This window comes from Polyodon spathula, chromosome 11 (genome assembly GCF_017654505.1).
Source record: "Polyodon spathula isolate WHYD16114869_AA chromosome 11, ASM1765450v1, whole genome shotgun sequence".
Taxonomy (NCBI): domain Eukaryota; kingdom Metazoa; phylum Chordata; class Actinopteri; order Acipenseriformes; family Polyodontidae; genus Polyodon; species Polyodon spathula.
This window is the reverse complement of record NC_054544.1, coordinates 30,299,703-30,315,431: the sequence shown is the minus strand read 5'-3', so window position 1 is coordinate 30,315,431 and position 15,729 is coordinate 30,299,703. Positions and strand designations below refer to the sequence as shown.

Below are 15,729 nucleotides of genomic sequence, written 5' to 3'. Positions count from 1 at the left end.
AGCAAAGCTCTTAACAAGGGGAGAATTATTGCAGAGCCTCGCTTCTCTTCAACAAGAGCTGTGGGGATGGTTAGCGTTCAGAAAGCTGACGGGAGTTTGTCTTGTTGGAAAGAGTATGAAAACAAGCCCTGCAGCACGCATTCACTAAATGCTCCTGTGGGCCATCAAAAAAGGTTATCAAGATGACAGCAAGTTAGAATTCGCTCGGTCTGCATGCAATTTTAATACCCTTCAATCTAATTGCTTTTTGTACAATGCCATCTACCACTGCCTACCCCAGTTTTCTATTCTATTGATTTCCATGTCAAGCATGTTTTATTTGAAAGTTAAGGCTGAGACATGTGCTTTTTTTCCCCCCATGTGTTTTGGATCATGATATCCAACTGAGTATGTCTGATTTTTTCAGCATGCAGCTGTACCACTTTGGGTCATGACCTCGCTAAGCAAGACTAGGCAAGTACTTCAATAAATGACCACCCAAGGTTCCTGATCAAAATCACAATACAACCTAAGTCGATTCTCCTTGCCCTTGCAAACTTTATTTAAATTTCCAACCCTGGTAAACTAGTAATGCTAAATTATGATCTCACTTGATGTTTCCAACAGTCTTTAACCAGAGCATTGAGCAAAAGGCACCAACTAGTTGCCACTTACCAGTTTTATCTGAATTGCAGAGAAGAGTTTCTTTCTCAGCTCTGAGTCCTGGGCTGGGGCCATGCTTCATCCATGTGGCGATTGTGAATTGGTCAGTCAGATTCTTTGGCACCACGCTATCAGGGATCTTGGCCGCCTGCCTGCCGTCGAATTTGAATATCAGGTCACTGTCCCGTCCGCTGTCTGTCAGGAGGGTGGCTGTCCAGTTTGTTGTGGCACTGGAAGCTGGGAGCAAGTTAGTGCTTCCTGATGAGGCCCCTATAACAAGATGAAAGGATACCCAAAAAGAGATGAATACACAATTTAGCCATCTGTAATGCTTTAAAGATTTTGTACTTTTGTCTCCGCACATCCTTTACACCAATGACTGTACACACTGTGTAATTTCAGATCAGGGCAAAACAAATATATAGATTTCTCTCTCAAGAAGTTTTCAAAGGATGTGTGATCATAACTGAAGGAGGAGACGATGCCTCGGAAAGTGAAGACAAAATCTTCCATTGTATTTTTCTTTGCTCTGCTTTCCTTTGTATTTTTTTTTTTGTTGTTCTTAATAAGATATCTGGTACTATAACCTTTTCTCATCTCTAGTTGGTCACACCACATGACTGTCTAAGACCTGAGTATGAACCAGCGTGGATGAACCAAGACCTAAGTCTAAGACCTAAGTATAAACCAGCCAGACAGTGGGGAATAGCAATCTGAACCCAGAAATATGCTTATAGTGCTGGTGGCACCTGCCTTCTCTTTATGCAGCTCTGGGAACCAACAACAAAATCTGGTCTCCAAAGTGGCATCTTCTAGCCTGCCAGCATATTTCCAAATCCAGACAAGAGAAAGTCTGACAGAGTTCTGATGCGGAATTCAGTTTATCATGAAAAAAAAAGAACATCACACAATGGACCAGAATGAGAAAAGGCCTGAATTAAACCAAGACATAGTATTTTCATTTTAAAATCTCAAAGAAGAAAGCACTGAGCCAATCAAATGAATCTCAGTTTTGTTAAAATGGGTACAGTGGCTTAGAAATTCGTTTTTGTTTAAAACATTGATCCATGAGTGGAATGATAATAATGATAATGACTGGAAGCTAATTCTTTTTGACCCAATTACTGTAAAAGCTATTTTTATGAACTCCTCATTCATGGCGTTCAGCGCATGGCACACAATTATTGATATCATTAAAACAACTCAAATCTGTTCACTTACTGAAGATGAAAAAAAATTGAAAAGCCATTACCTTTTTCATATAATATATTCTGTCAGTGATGTCTCCCAGTGTTCTTCTAAATTGATTTTAGTTTAAAAAACAATCGCAATCTTTTTTTGAAATTATTATTATTATTATTATTATTATTATTATTATTATTATTATTATTATTATTATTATTATTATTTTGAGGCAGTGGTGCACCTTAAAGGCTAGCTTGTGTTGAGTCATGTATGGCAAAGAATGAATTTAAAGTGGATGCACAACAACTGAATTACTGCAGAGTACAGCAGCACTGTTCTACTGGATCATAGATTCTGCCTCTGTCTCTACAATACAAAGTGGGAAATGACTTGTCAGACTTGTAAGAACAGATTATCCACTGAACTTTTTTTCTTGAAAATGGAATAGGAATTTGTCCATGACTGTATTAGATTGCAACTGTAGTAGGATTAGCTAAATATTAAGCCGTTGACCATAATGTCTCTATAAGAGTTCAATAGGCCAGTAGAACCCATATTTAGTTCTTATTCTGTAACATCTGCCTATGCTAAGACAGTTCAACTTAGAGGTGAATTCAAATGTAACCATTGTCCAGAGGGGATTGTAATCCATAACTTAGTTTAATAGGGTAGTTTTAGACCTGAATCCAATTAACACAAACCTTCTTGAAAATGAATTAATTGCCCTATATGCCTCTAATAATGAAATTAACAAAAGTGCATACCGCACAGTTTCTGTAAAGATTTCTCAGAGTACGTCTCCCGGTCACATCCTTTCGCGATGTGGTTCGTCTGCAGCTCCACGGTGACCCGGATAGATGAGACAGGCCCATCACACGTCTCCAGATGCATTGTGGGAAATAACGGTTTGCTGCCAGTGCCGGGCTCATACTCAACCCGCTTGTTCCAGCCTGCAAAGCAAATGAACTGTGTCAAATATGTCATCATATGTGATATATGAACTATTCTTAATCTCTTTACAGGCTGGGCAAAATTGTACAAGTTAGTAATGTGATGTAAGAATATTGCTGTAAAATTTGTATTTGAGCAATTAGGCTAAGCAAACCACAGTCAAGCAAATGAACTGTGTCAAATTCTCAAAATTTGAGTAACTTTAGTAACACATTACTTATTCCTGAAGTATGAATAAGAAACCTTTAAAACTTTGAGGACAATATATTTGTATTCATATTGTTAGCATTTAATGTGTGTAGACATCACATCCTTATATGCTTTTGTATTTCTGATTGAATTATTAGTTACAATACGTAAAAGATAATAGAGAAACCTACAATAGCTATAACTAGAAAAGATATTCAGCATGGAGAATCTGCTTGCAGATGATTTATGACTGTGAAGGGCGCTCAGGGACTGAGTGAAATATAAATTTGGCTGGAGGCCTCATCCGTGGGTGCCTGATGGCTACCTGCATGAGGCTGGCTAGAAAAACATAACTAGTTACATGCATCCCAGTGCCTCAGATAAGAAGTGGCTGTAGCCACCTCGCCCCGAAATGACGAGGCCGCCAAACCATGAATGAATAATAATAAATATGTTATGCTCTCCACAGTGGCACTCTGCCACCTAACCCTCAAATATTGAATTTAATGAAAATCTGCAGCTGAGACATGGCCCGTCCCCCAGAGCATGACTGCACCGAGGGAGAGAGCCCAGCTTGTCAACCTGACCACGCACCCCACAGAACTACTAAATACAAACCGCTCAGCACTCAGGTAAGGAAAAACCCCTACTCACATATTTTTTTTTTTTTTTTTTTAGGGGTAAACCTCAGGAAATCCATGGCTGAGGGCAGCCCTTCCTTCAGGCTCTAAGCGGTCAACTCCCATTTCAGCTTCTCAGCTCTTGACTGAGCAGCCGAAACAAAAAGAAGTGACAAGTAAGAATAGCACACAGAGCTTTTATGCGCTTGCTGATGACGTATTGGTTAGGGGCGGATTCTCCTTCCAGAAACGCAACCAAGTTTACAATTCTGCTGTGTTCAGACCGCAAACTGTAGACCATGCAAAATTATAATTCCTCTTGGACTTATTTACATTACCAACAAAGCAGAGTCTGTGTGTTTCACATGCCTTTCAGGAGATTGGATCTGCACCATGGCTCCAGGATTTTGTTCCAACCAGAGTCGCAACCCAATCATTGAACACAATGAAACAGTGAACAAGTGCCTGGAAAAAGGCTCCAAGCTGCTCAATTAAATAATTAAACATCCCATTGGAACTCAGGTCCTGGATGTAAAAAGCCACAAGTAAAGTACAACTTGACTCTAGAGTGTCCCTTAGAGCCCCAGGGTTATGAAGCTAATGTTTTCAGATCTGCAGCAAATGCAATCCTACTTTTAAAACCAGCTTATCAACAATCTCCATATAAGGAATGCTTACATTTTCCAGTACATTTAATCTTTTGGAGGATTTTGAATTTATTATTACTAGACTCAATTTGTGATGATTGAGTCTAATTAACACTTAAATCAAACACAAGCTCTATACAACTGAACTGTCCTTGTTTCATGGATATTGCCTGCAAATGCCACAGTGTTTTAGAGCCTTGCATTGTTTCAATGGCAAACTGGCACCACGCTTTCATATACCAATTAGATATTTATCTTTGATAAATTATTCCATCTGGAGCCTGGGCACACACTAGGAGAAAATTAAACTAAAGCAAATTTTTGCTTTAACACTGATTAGAATTGCAAATTCCTTTTAAAAATAAAGTAGTGCAGTAGGTAATTGGTTCCAATTATGAATTAAACTTGAAGGCACGGGCTTCTGTAACTAATCAGAAAATATGGACGGAATAGATTCAATTAGTTTTATATGTAGAAATCAAGTTTTGGTATGGCAGTATTGGAGTACTTAGCTGGTGATCCCTAATTACATATACTACAACAGGGACGGCCAAAGATGGTCCTTCCAGCCCTAGTCTTTGTTTAATTTAATCAATTAAGCCTCCATCTAGACCCTGGCGTAGTTCATGATCTCATTTTACCTGTTAAATCTGGAGTGGAATGGACCTCCAGAACTGGGACTGGCAACCTCTTCACTTCAATTACAATTCTACTGTAGGTTACCTAATATTGGGAATTTAATCGTCATCCCAACTTTGTTAAACAAAGCTGCAAACATATAGATTTTTTTTAAAGCGTTTTGTTTTTTTGGTTTTTTTTTAAGTCAGCTTTTGTAGACATTTCGAGAGTGACTATGACAGTTTAATCTGGGTGTTTTAATCAGGTTTCAAAATCAACCAAAGAAAATAAATCATTTTGTTATACTTAAGGTCCAGTTTTGTCAGAGAAAATCATGTTTCAGAATACGATATACCTGAATGAGCCAAACGCTATTCAATATGAACGATCAGTGCTGGTCACAAAGGAGCACACATATCCTGCAAATTGTTTATCTTTCCCAGCTGTAAAATTGGAAACAAGACAATAATATGTAGGGCATCCAGTGACTGTTGCTGCAGTGGTCTACTGTGTGTCTGGAGACAAGCTTGGGCTTGGGCAATACAACTAACACCATTTCAACTGCTTCCTATCTGGTATTTGATTTTGCACACATGAATTAAATTAAATTCCCTGTTTGAAAAACTAAGGAAAAATGGGTCAATGTGCCTGTCAGTCTTGATGGCTGTACAGTAAGAAGAGCAGAACAAAACAAATAGGCTGGTGCAGCAACATCAACGCTTCTGCAACCGAACCTAAAGGGAGTTGTACATTGAGAGGCATTACTCACAATGTGCTATAAGAGAAGCTTTTCTCAGGAGGTTTCAGCTTGATGAAACATAAGTGAGGTGCAGGCAGTTGAATTGTTTATTTGGTGCTATAGTTGCACACATTGCTTTATTTGGTGCTATAGTTGCACACATTGCTTTATTTGGTGCTATAGTTACACACATTGCTTTATTTGGTGCTATAATTGCACAATTTGCTTTATTTGGTGCTGTAGTTTTGTTGCACTGTCAAGGCTTTTAATTGTAGTACTTGAGTGCGATTCCAAATTGTCTTTTTCTTCCCCCGAGCGACTCCTGATTGTTTTATGAATTTAATGAAAGTGCATACAGAAATATATACATATATATATATATATATATATATATATATATATATATATATATATATATATATATGTGTGTGTGTGTGTGTGTGTGTGTGTATATATATATATATATATATATATATATATATATATATATATATATATATATATATATATATATATATATAATATATATATATATACCATAGCGAGCCCTGGTTCGCAGCCCTGAAAAGCCATAAGCCATAGAAATGTCAGAAAGCTATAAACGTGACAGGGTGAGCATAAACCCAGCTTGACTCAATACCTTGTCAGAATGGCAGAAGCAAAAAACTGCGATATTAAAAATAGACAAATAAATAAAATTAAATAACGGAATGAAAAATGTTATGTCAATAACATTTGCAATACACAATTATTTTGGTGAGCAAATTTCACCTGAATATGTCAATCAGAATCCATCTGCTGCATATGCACTCTACATTCAGGTGGGTAGGACTTAGAGCTCGAGAGGCTAGCATTCCATTGTCTCGCAATATTTCATGCAATACCCTATGCTGCTGGTAATGTTTTCCGGTGACATTTAAGCCTAGCTCTAAGCCTTTGAAGAATAATCCCCTTTTCTGGGAGAATAAGACTCCTCTTTGTTATTTCTGTTGTGTCCCTGGAACTCACTTAGTAATGAAACGATATCTAAATCCTCATTTGCAAACTGAAGAGGAGATTAATTTTCTGTAGACTGAATGATGTCAATATCACGTACACTCTCGAACTATCTCCAACATTTACATTTTTGTTTTAATGCATGACACAATGCCCAAGACACAAATCCTTGCCAGAAAAGCCTCCGTCAGTATTAGAGAGAAGGAATAGACAAGACTGCCAGTGACTGTTCATTTTACTTACAAAGAATGTAGCATTGTCTAAGCAAGAACTTATGTAGAAGGAGAAATGGGAGAGAAATTAACAGAAAAATAAGAGAAATTAGCCTTTTTTTAATCAAAAAGGCATGTTGTGTTTGTGCTTGTAAACTATTGGCGTTGTTGCAAAAAAACTGTTAGAAAACTAACAATACCCTTTATCAAATGAATTGTGTAAAACTAGGACAAGTTACACGCTGTATTACTTAACAATTGTGAAATGACAAAGCATTAGAAGCAGTGAGGATTCAAGCCAATTTACCGACTTTTAATAACAACAAAAAATCTATATAAATATAGTGACCAATACTGAGATGTCCAAGGCTGTATGTTGGTCAATACACAGCCGTCCACTGGTTTCCATCTAAAGGTCTCAAGTCTAATAAAAAGGGCCAATTAATTTGTCTCTGTCACCTTACAGTGAAGACCAGGGGGACTTAATGGTCTTCAACAGCTACAGTACAAAATACATGAGATGTATCCAACACTTACCTTCCCATGCAGGTTTGCAAACAGGCTTGACATCAATGCGCACCAACACATCGTCTATGGCTTTTTTCTGAGCACAATCGTAGGCAGTCAACATGATTTTGTACTGCTGCTCCTTGTCATAGCTGAGTATCTCTGTGTTTCGAAGGTTGCCTGATAACAACAAAGAAAATATATCCCAGAGGTTCTTACCTCTGTAGTGGTACAGGAGACTTAGAGCTCAGGAGCAGCATGTATTAAATTATTGTATCATATTAAATATGGCATTCAATATTGGCCTGCTGTGTGAAATTTCACAAGATCTATATTGAAGTGTGTTTGCAGGTTAGCTCAACAATGAGCTCCCGCTAGAAATTATAAAAGGAAAAGTTTTTTTTTTTTTTCTGTAAAGTTTTATATGACTGTAACATCTGTCAACTTCTAAAAGGGCACCTGCATCCCTGATACCATAGCGGTCACTGTTATTGATCTTTTTTTTTTTTTTTCTGCAATTTTTCCACTGGTTTACAGTGTTAATACACATCGTCAATTTATAGTTTGCAGCTAATTCAGGCAATAACTATTGGTTAAAGATTCAAATTGCATGCTCTTTATAAGAACCAGCAAGTGCTTGTGTTAAGTGTACTTGTAAGGGTCTATATTTTTAATTGCTAATTGCAGATAAATAACCCACTCAATAGTAAACAATGTGGGAAAATTGCCCACAATTTTGGTGCAAACTTCCAAATTGTTTCACACTCAGGTATATTCTCAATTACACATGTGCATTTCCTGCCAATCATGTGGAGCTCTTCTATGCCTTTGGGGTACCAGGTCACTTTAAAGGGGCAACAGTAAAGTATATAATTGGCATACAATTAAAGTGATAGTGGCAATGTACACCAAGGTTTGTTGTTTACGGGACCATATACAAGTTTACCATGATAAACTTTGATTGCATATTATATGCTATTTTTTGCTTTTTTTCAGTGCTTTGACATGTTTTTCCAATGCTTTGCTACAGTACGCTTTTCTCATACCACAGTAAACATGGAGAAAACTCGCATCCTTCCACCTCTCTGATGAGGTCTGTTAGGCTTAGAGCTGTAACTAATCTGAGGTTTCTCACCTTTTTTTCACCTGTTTCTAACTTTGTGTGTCAAAATGCAGTGCACACCAATAAAACCACCTGAAACATGATATGCCACTTTGCAATTAAAATATCAAATAAATAATACCAAAGAATGGAACTGTGCTTGACAAGTGTGCCAAGATGATGAATGGTATTTTTCTAATTGTATAAGTGTCTTTCACAGGAAGGTGGCTTAAGATCATTGAAGGGTAAATTGAAACAAGGAGCATGGTGTCTTTTAAAACTTTCAGATTAGATGTCATGACACGCAAAATCTTTATGTACTGCTTAACAACACAACTTGGGGTAGGTGCTCTTCAGTCTGACAGCGTTTTGATTTCCAAAACCAGAATCCCTGCTTGTCAAACACCTAATTAGTGTGAGTATTCAAATTTAATAATGCTTTTATAATGGCTAACATCTGTGCCTATGTGTGTAGCAGCAAGACGAGACTGCTGCTAAAACTGCATGCTGACTTTGTTATGCTCTGGCAAGCATGAATGATAAAGCACCTTAAAGAAATTCCTCAAAGGGGTCAACACAGTCATTCCTAGTCGCTATTTCAAACAAAGGGTGCAGTAGGAAGCTCTTTTGCACATAGAGGGTGGTGGGTATATGGAATGAATTGCTAGGCCATGCTGTTACTGCTGACTCATTGGGGTCCTTCAGGAACTGTATGAATGTGGTTCTGGGAACAATTAGATTAGGAATTAGGAACCAGACAAGAATTGATATGAGCCAAATGGCCACCTCTTGATCGTAGCTTTTCTTATGTCTGCACTGGCTTCCTGTTAATTTTTGGATTTCTTTTAAAATTTTGCTTACTACTTATAAGGCCCTTCATGGTTTGGGGCTTTATATTTACAGGAACTGTTGACAGCTTATGCTCCTGGCCACACCTTGAGCTCATGATTGCTGAATTGGTAGTTCTTAGAAGTAGTCTTAAATCAGGAGGGGCAACAGACTTTAATTGTTATTCTCCCTGCCTTTGGAACTCCACCCCAAGTCATATGCCAAATTAAATTTAAAAACATTTGTCTGTGTTAGCTTATTTTTGAGCTGGATTGATAGGTTTGAATTGTAAAGCACCCTGTGATGCTCTGCATTAAGAGTGCTATATAAAAATAAATTGTATTGTACTGTATTGTATTGTATTCTTATGTTTTTCATGATTCTTGGGGAAAGACCTAACTTAATCTCAAATATGTGTGTGCAGCTCCCTCTCAGAATTTTGTATCTACTATTTTTCTTTCTTTGTGTGTGTGAACTCATAATGTGAACTCATTGAGACAACAAGATATGATTTTTTTCCCCCCACTGTGTGAGAACAAAGGTCATAGTATTAAAGAAATCCAAGCTCACCATTGCGATCGATGGCAAAGGGGGTGTCAGGAGTGACAATCTCATAGTTGCAGATCTGGCTGTACTGGGGGGAGCAGTCCTCATCCGCCGCCTCCACCAGCAGGATGCTGTCATATATCTTCCCCTCGGTGACAGTCGCTTTGTACATGGGCTCCCTGAACGTGGGAGCAAACTCGTTCACATCATTCACCTGGATGTGCACCACCGCCCTGCAGAGGAACAAGAGAATGCAGTGGGTGACTGCAGACCATGAAGACACTAGGGGCAGCCGTCTGTAGAAATGGTGCCTGTTCATAAAAAAATCAGGTTAACACAAATTACAGCATCTAATCACACGACTATCCCAGCCTGTAGTTTGGTTGCTCTGCAATCTGCAGTTCCTCTATTAGTAGTCCAATCCTTTTTTTTAGCTTGCAATTTCCAAACTAACCAGAACTCTGTTAATTTCAGGTTGCCCTAGAATACAACCTTGCTAATGACAATCACCCTAGTTACTTGCGTGTCAAGGTCTTTACTGTAGAACATTGCCCTTATACTCAACTTTCCTGAGTGCCAAATCTTAACCAGATACACAGCAGTGGCAGTGAACCTGGGTGAAATGAGGTTATTTCAGGACCATTTTTCTATTGAAGAAGCAGGATTGAATCAAGTTTGGAGGCATTGTATATTCATTTTTTGTAGCTGGAGACCGTGTGTACCTACACAACATAAGCGGTATGATATACGATCCATTAAATATACCTGAGAACCTGATCTAAATGTATTTAGGACAAAAGACTACAACAGTTTGTAAATATATGTGGCAGAGCAAAGCTCTGCCCTTTTTAAATTGGCAGGGATGGGGTTAATTTCCCCTACCTGCCTGGGTTTATTATGTTTTGGTGTCTAGGGTTGATTAGTTGATTAGGTTAATTAACGATCAATCAGAGCCCAGCCAACTGACATAAAAGGAGGCCTCTGCTTCTCATTTGGGAAGAGGGAGCTGAGGAAGCAGGTTGATGTTTTGTTTGTATGTTTGAAAGTTTGAATCCAGTGAAGGCATTGCCCAGCCTGGAAATAGTTATTTTTGTTATTTTTGCTTTTTGTCTTGCTTTATTTGTGTTTAAATCCCTTTATTTTGGCCCTTGTGCCTTTGTATTTTTGTATCTATTTATAATAAAAGTATATTTTTTTTTAACTACAGACTGTCTCTGGGCCTCTATCCACTCTCCAGCCTGCCACATTATATCTAACTGACAGTATTGTTAACAGGTCTTAGCAATAACTGACAGGTAATGACATCCTTAAATAAGTGAGAACAGTGTGTACAGTGCTTATGGTTTCTCTTTATTACTGCTCGTCAAACCTGTGCTAATATTCAAATGTGACCCTATGCTAAGGGTTAAAGCATGCCTCTAATAGTGTGGAGACCCCTACACACAGACATAGCTTGCTTTGACTCCTGATAGATTCACGTCTTTTCTGATCATGCCAGCTTGAGGAATAGGAACAGGGAGGTTGATTTCATGGGTGAAAAATACATTTAACTTGACTTGCATAACACTAGTAACTGATAAAAGCCTGTTGTCATATTCAGAGGGAAATCTCACTGTGACTCTGCTGTGACTTTGCAATGTGAAATAATTAAGAGCATATGCTGCTGGTCCCAAATCAGCTAGCAGGTGGACTCCCGTTCCTGCCAGGGTAGTAAAATGATGCTTTTCCCTGGTTCCACAATTCCCCGCAGCTGTGTCTTCCCCTATCAGTTACCACTGATTCTTTGACCCTTTTGAATTGCAGGCTTACTGGTTTAATAGTTTAATAGTTTCTAATAAAGTTGACATACAAACCATAGAAAAATATCAGCACCATGGACAGCGGCTCCTTGCAAACCTCTATCTCAGCTTCTCGTGTGCAGCACTATGGTGTACTCTACTCGGGCAAAGCTAGGAATTTACTCTACATGTGTTTATTTTATATTTCAGTGGATGCCACCTGTTTAAAAACACAGCACACCAAGTCAGCCCCAATGGCAAGAACTTTACAAATGCTCCCTTTGAATTCATTATTTGCTACAAGACAGGGGAGAATATTTTGAAACACATCATGAGGTGTTTTTTTGTTTTTTGTTTTTTGTTTTTGGTCTACAACAAAGTGGTAAGGTAGCCTGTGGATTCAATGACAACTATTTCATTTCAGTGTCTTTCTTTTCTTTAAAGGTTTACGTTCAAATAAATGGCTAACCAAACTCAATTTCATTTGAAAGATATATAAAAATAACAGGAACAAAATCCAAAAAAGAACAGAATAGTTTACTCCCTTGTCAGAGCTGGCTCTGTAATCTCACCTCCACACAGTCATTTTCTTGACTGCTTTTATGGGGGGGGGGGGGGGTCAGGTGCAATTTGGTTGATATCTAAACAAGTGGCTCCAAAAAAGTTAATGTGATACTGGAATGCATTTACTGTCTGCTTGCTGTATTTACTATAGCAAGGTAGCTGAAGACATATGCACTTAAAAAGGCATTTGACTCAGGAGAAAAGAAAATAAAAAGTCAGTGGAATCCATTACTCACCTGCATCTACTGCCAAATGCAGTATAAACATTTATAAGTGAATTAGAAACCAATAATTAAAAAAAAAAAAACACTATCATATAATGCTGCCAAAATTCTATACAATGCACATACCTTTTTGAGGACTATATAATATAATATATCTGTGTATACTTTACAAGGATACATTTACATTTTTAACAAATTAGATTTGATTGGATTGTCTTTCCTTTAACGTGACTTACCTAACAGTCCAGATTTAAGGGCTTTACTCCCAAGTGTAACTGAACTCATTGTTCTTGTTAAAATAGATGGTGATTGGAGCGCTAGATAGTTTACAGTTCAGGAACCCTTATAAATGGTTGTCATTATACATTTATACAGGTATATCTCAGTTTACTATGTTCCTCCCCTGCTTTACTATTCTTGTACCACACTTTATATTGGTATACCATAGGTTTTTACAATGCTTTCACTTATATAGCTATGATTCATCATGTGTATTTCTGGTCAGGCTGATCTCACAGTAGGCACATTTCTCTGCAAGTTTTTTTTTTTTTTGCATGCAATTTAGCTATATCTTAGATATAAATGGTAATAAAGTTTGCTTAAAAAAAAGGGTATGGTTCCATACCTATCCAGTGTAGTTAGAGACAGTGGTGTAGTCCAAAATCTGAAGGTATCAGAAAACCACTAAAATATACATTTTCTTAAACAAGAATTATCATACATATGCTGAACTTGTAGTAACACATATAATAGGTAAAGCATGCGTCTAACTTCTACAAGTATTTCCAGAAAGCAGCTTTCTCCATCTTGTCAGAATGCTTTACTTTACGTGTCTGTGTGTCAGTGGTTTCATTTGTGTTTGTTTCCACAGTTGTAGTCGATGCTGTCGTTTTTGGCAACACTTTTAGGTTTCTTAAAGAAGCAGTTCCTAGTGCCCTTTTCATTGCATAAAGAGTACTACTGACCAAATCAGACAGTTGTGTGGTAGATGCGAGTTTTGGGACTTAGCTTCCTATACTTCCGGTTCGACTACACCACTGCTGCCTATAGACAATGGTGCCAGAATGATGTTCCAATTTGCCTACCTCACTGGTTAGAGAGATCATCTAATGAGCCAATATCATCTATGACCATTATTCTTCTGTATGAGACGCCTAACATAGATATTCGTAAGACATTCCACTTTGTGTGGTCATTTGTTTTTGGTATGTTGCGTGATGCGTTCCCTGAATTCAAGGTAAATCAAGTCACAGAAAAATAGACATGCCTACAGTATATGACAGATTTGTGACACCGTACAGAAATAGACAAGACGACTTAGTTTCCAGTCACAAAATAAATTTATGCCAGCCCATTGAAGATACGTGAGTGCTTTTTTTTTTCCTGCTTTGGTATTTTGATTTCCATTTACCTTTCATAGAAGCATAATGTACAAAAACACCTCAACCAGAACTGCTGCTCAGTGTAAACGATGCTTCTGTCACTCACTTGTGCGACTTTTTCCAGTTTGTTCCGCTAGCCCTGGATCCACAGTCATACGCCTGGATGATGAATGTGTATTCCTTCTGAAGTTCACAATCAATGGGGCTGCTTGCTCGGAGGAGCCCCTCGCCAGATGTCTTGTTCAGCACCACCGCTTCAAAAGGAGCGTCCTCTCCGTGAATTTTGAAAGCACAAATCTCACCTAAAAAAAAAAAATATATATATATATATATATATATATATATATATATATATATATATATATATATATATATATATATATACACACACAAAAAAATGTTGCTTTGCAAGGTTTGCAACTTAGATAACACATTAAAATGATAAATTTAACTACACTGTGAGTGAGAGATGAGTAAAAATGTTCATAATAGTATGCAACAATTCTAGTCATGCAATGCCCAAATGCATGAACCTAAAACTTAAGTCACTAGCAGCAGCATTCAATCAAAGTCAGCACTTCTGCATGAAGAACATCATTAAAAAAAATCAAACTCCTCCCCCTATAATTTATAATAAGTCCCTAATTCTGCTATCATTTCACTTTAATTTGTGGCTGTTAAAGGAAAATTAATCATGCTGTGTATATTTGCATCTGTGTAGATGTTTATGGGTCAAGGTCACTTCTATATAAAACTAACAGTCCCATGTTTCTGCAAGCTCCTTTTAACATGTCTGTTTTCCATTACAAGCTATTAAGTTTTAAACTGCATGAGCTGCCCTGAATTTCTCATTTATCCAAACAGCTCTATTGATTTATCTGTTAACACCTCTTTTATAAGCAAAGCCTATCAAAGTCACCATGAAATTGGTTAAATATTGCTACTGGCCTTAAAAATAATAATGAAGGCCACTTGTACCCAGTTAACCTTCAGCAAGCTGCTCAATCCAATATCACTCCTAATTCCATTCAAGTTAAGAAAGCATCTCATCATTCCATGTTCTATAGGATTTGCTAAAGATGTTTAACTCAGACACCTGGCAGCTAATTGCTGCTATAGCATTAAAACCAGAAATATTTCAATTGGATTTTTCTAGTGCTTTGTGGGCACTGAAGCGCTGGTAATTGCTGATAAGATAACTTTATTTTATTTGATTTCATAATCCCTTCGTTTCACTTCTGGTGTCATAATAACAATTTATTTGCCACAGGAAAAAAATTGTATGTGCTACTGCCCACCGAAAACATCCCATGGCCCCCCAGGGGCCCCCAGACCCCGATTAGGGACCCCTTGGCCTAAATTACTTAATTTAATCAATTTAACCTCTGTACGGTAATTACTCAACTGTATCAAGCTCTGCTTAGCATCACATCAGACTAGTGATCCATTGTAAACTCAGGTTGTCATCAATCTGTTTTTAGCCACATCATTAAAACACGAACAGAGAATGGCTCTTTAATTCCCTGTTTCCTTATTTACTGTATCCGAGGTCTAGTTAGTTTACCTAAAATATTATCTACAAAGCATTCAGTCACCAGTTCATGTAAGAGATGCCAATGAAAGCTGACTGATCAAGATTTGTTAAGCTATTATAAGTGACAAATGTGTCCACATAAGGCCCACTATTAACTATGGGATTAATTGCATTCAACCAACCACACGATAGAACAACAGAAATCAAGTGCATCTCTTTCCTTATCCATTATTTTTTTTGCTTGAATGAGCCAATCAAAGCACAGTATAAATCTCAGGACTTCCAAGATATCCAGCTAGAGAAATTGGTTGCACTGACAGAGACATTATTTAGACAACTGCTAAATAAATATATAAACTTGCAAGCCAGCAACTGTTGCATAGAATTCAGTAATTGCTCAGTCATCCCTGAACTCAACTGATTCTGTGTGCTTGATTTTCCAAGCAGTACAAACATTTTGCTTTC

At 37.6% G+C, this 15,729-nt stretch overlaps 1 protein-coding gene across 1 annotated transcript in view; it reads right to left on the bottom strand.

Annotated features, from left to right (window-relative positions):
* Nucleotides 1–15,729, bottom strand: part of LOC121323582 (calsyntenin-2-like) — a 178,337-nt gene that overhangs the window by 31,142 nt on the left and 131,466 nt on the right. Inside the window, exons 3-7 of the mRNA XM_041264721.1 lie at nt 13,837–14,032; nt 9,807–10,015; nt 7,337–7,486; nt 2,592–2,777; nt 655–912 (exon numbers count right to left, since the gene is read on the bottom strand). Coding sequence (XP_041120655.1) covers nt 655–912; nt 2,592–2,777; nt 7,337–7,486; nt 9,807–10,015; nt 13,837–14,032 — 999 coding nt within the window. The remainder of the gene's footprint in view (nt 1–654; nt 913–2,591; nt 2,778–7,336; nt 7,487–9,806; nt 10,016–13,836; nt 14,033–15,729) is intronic.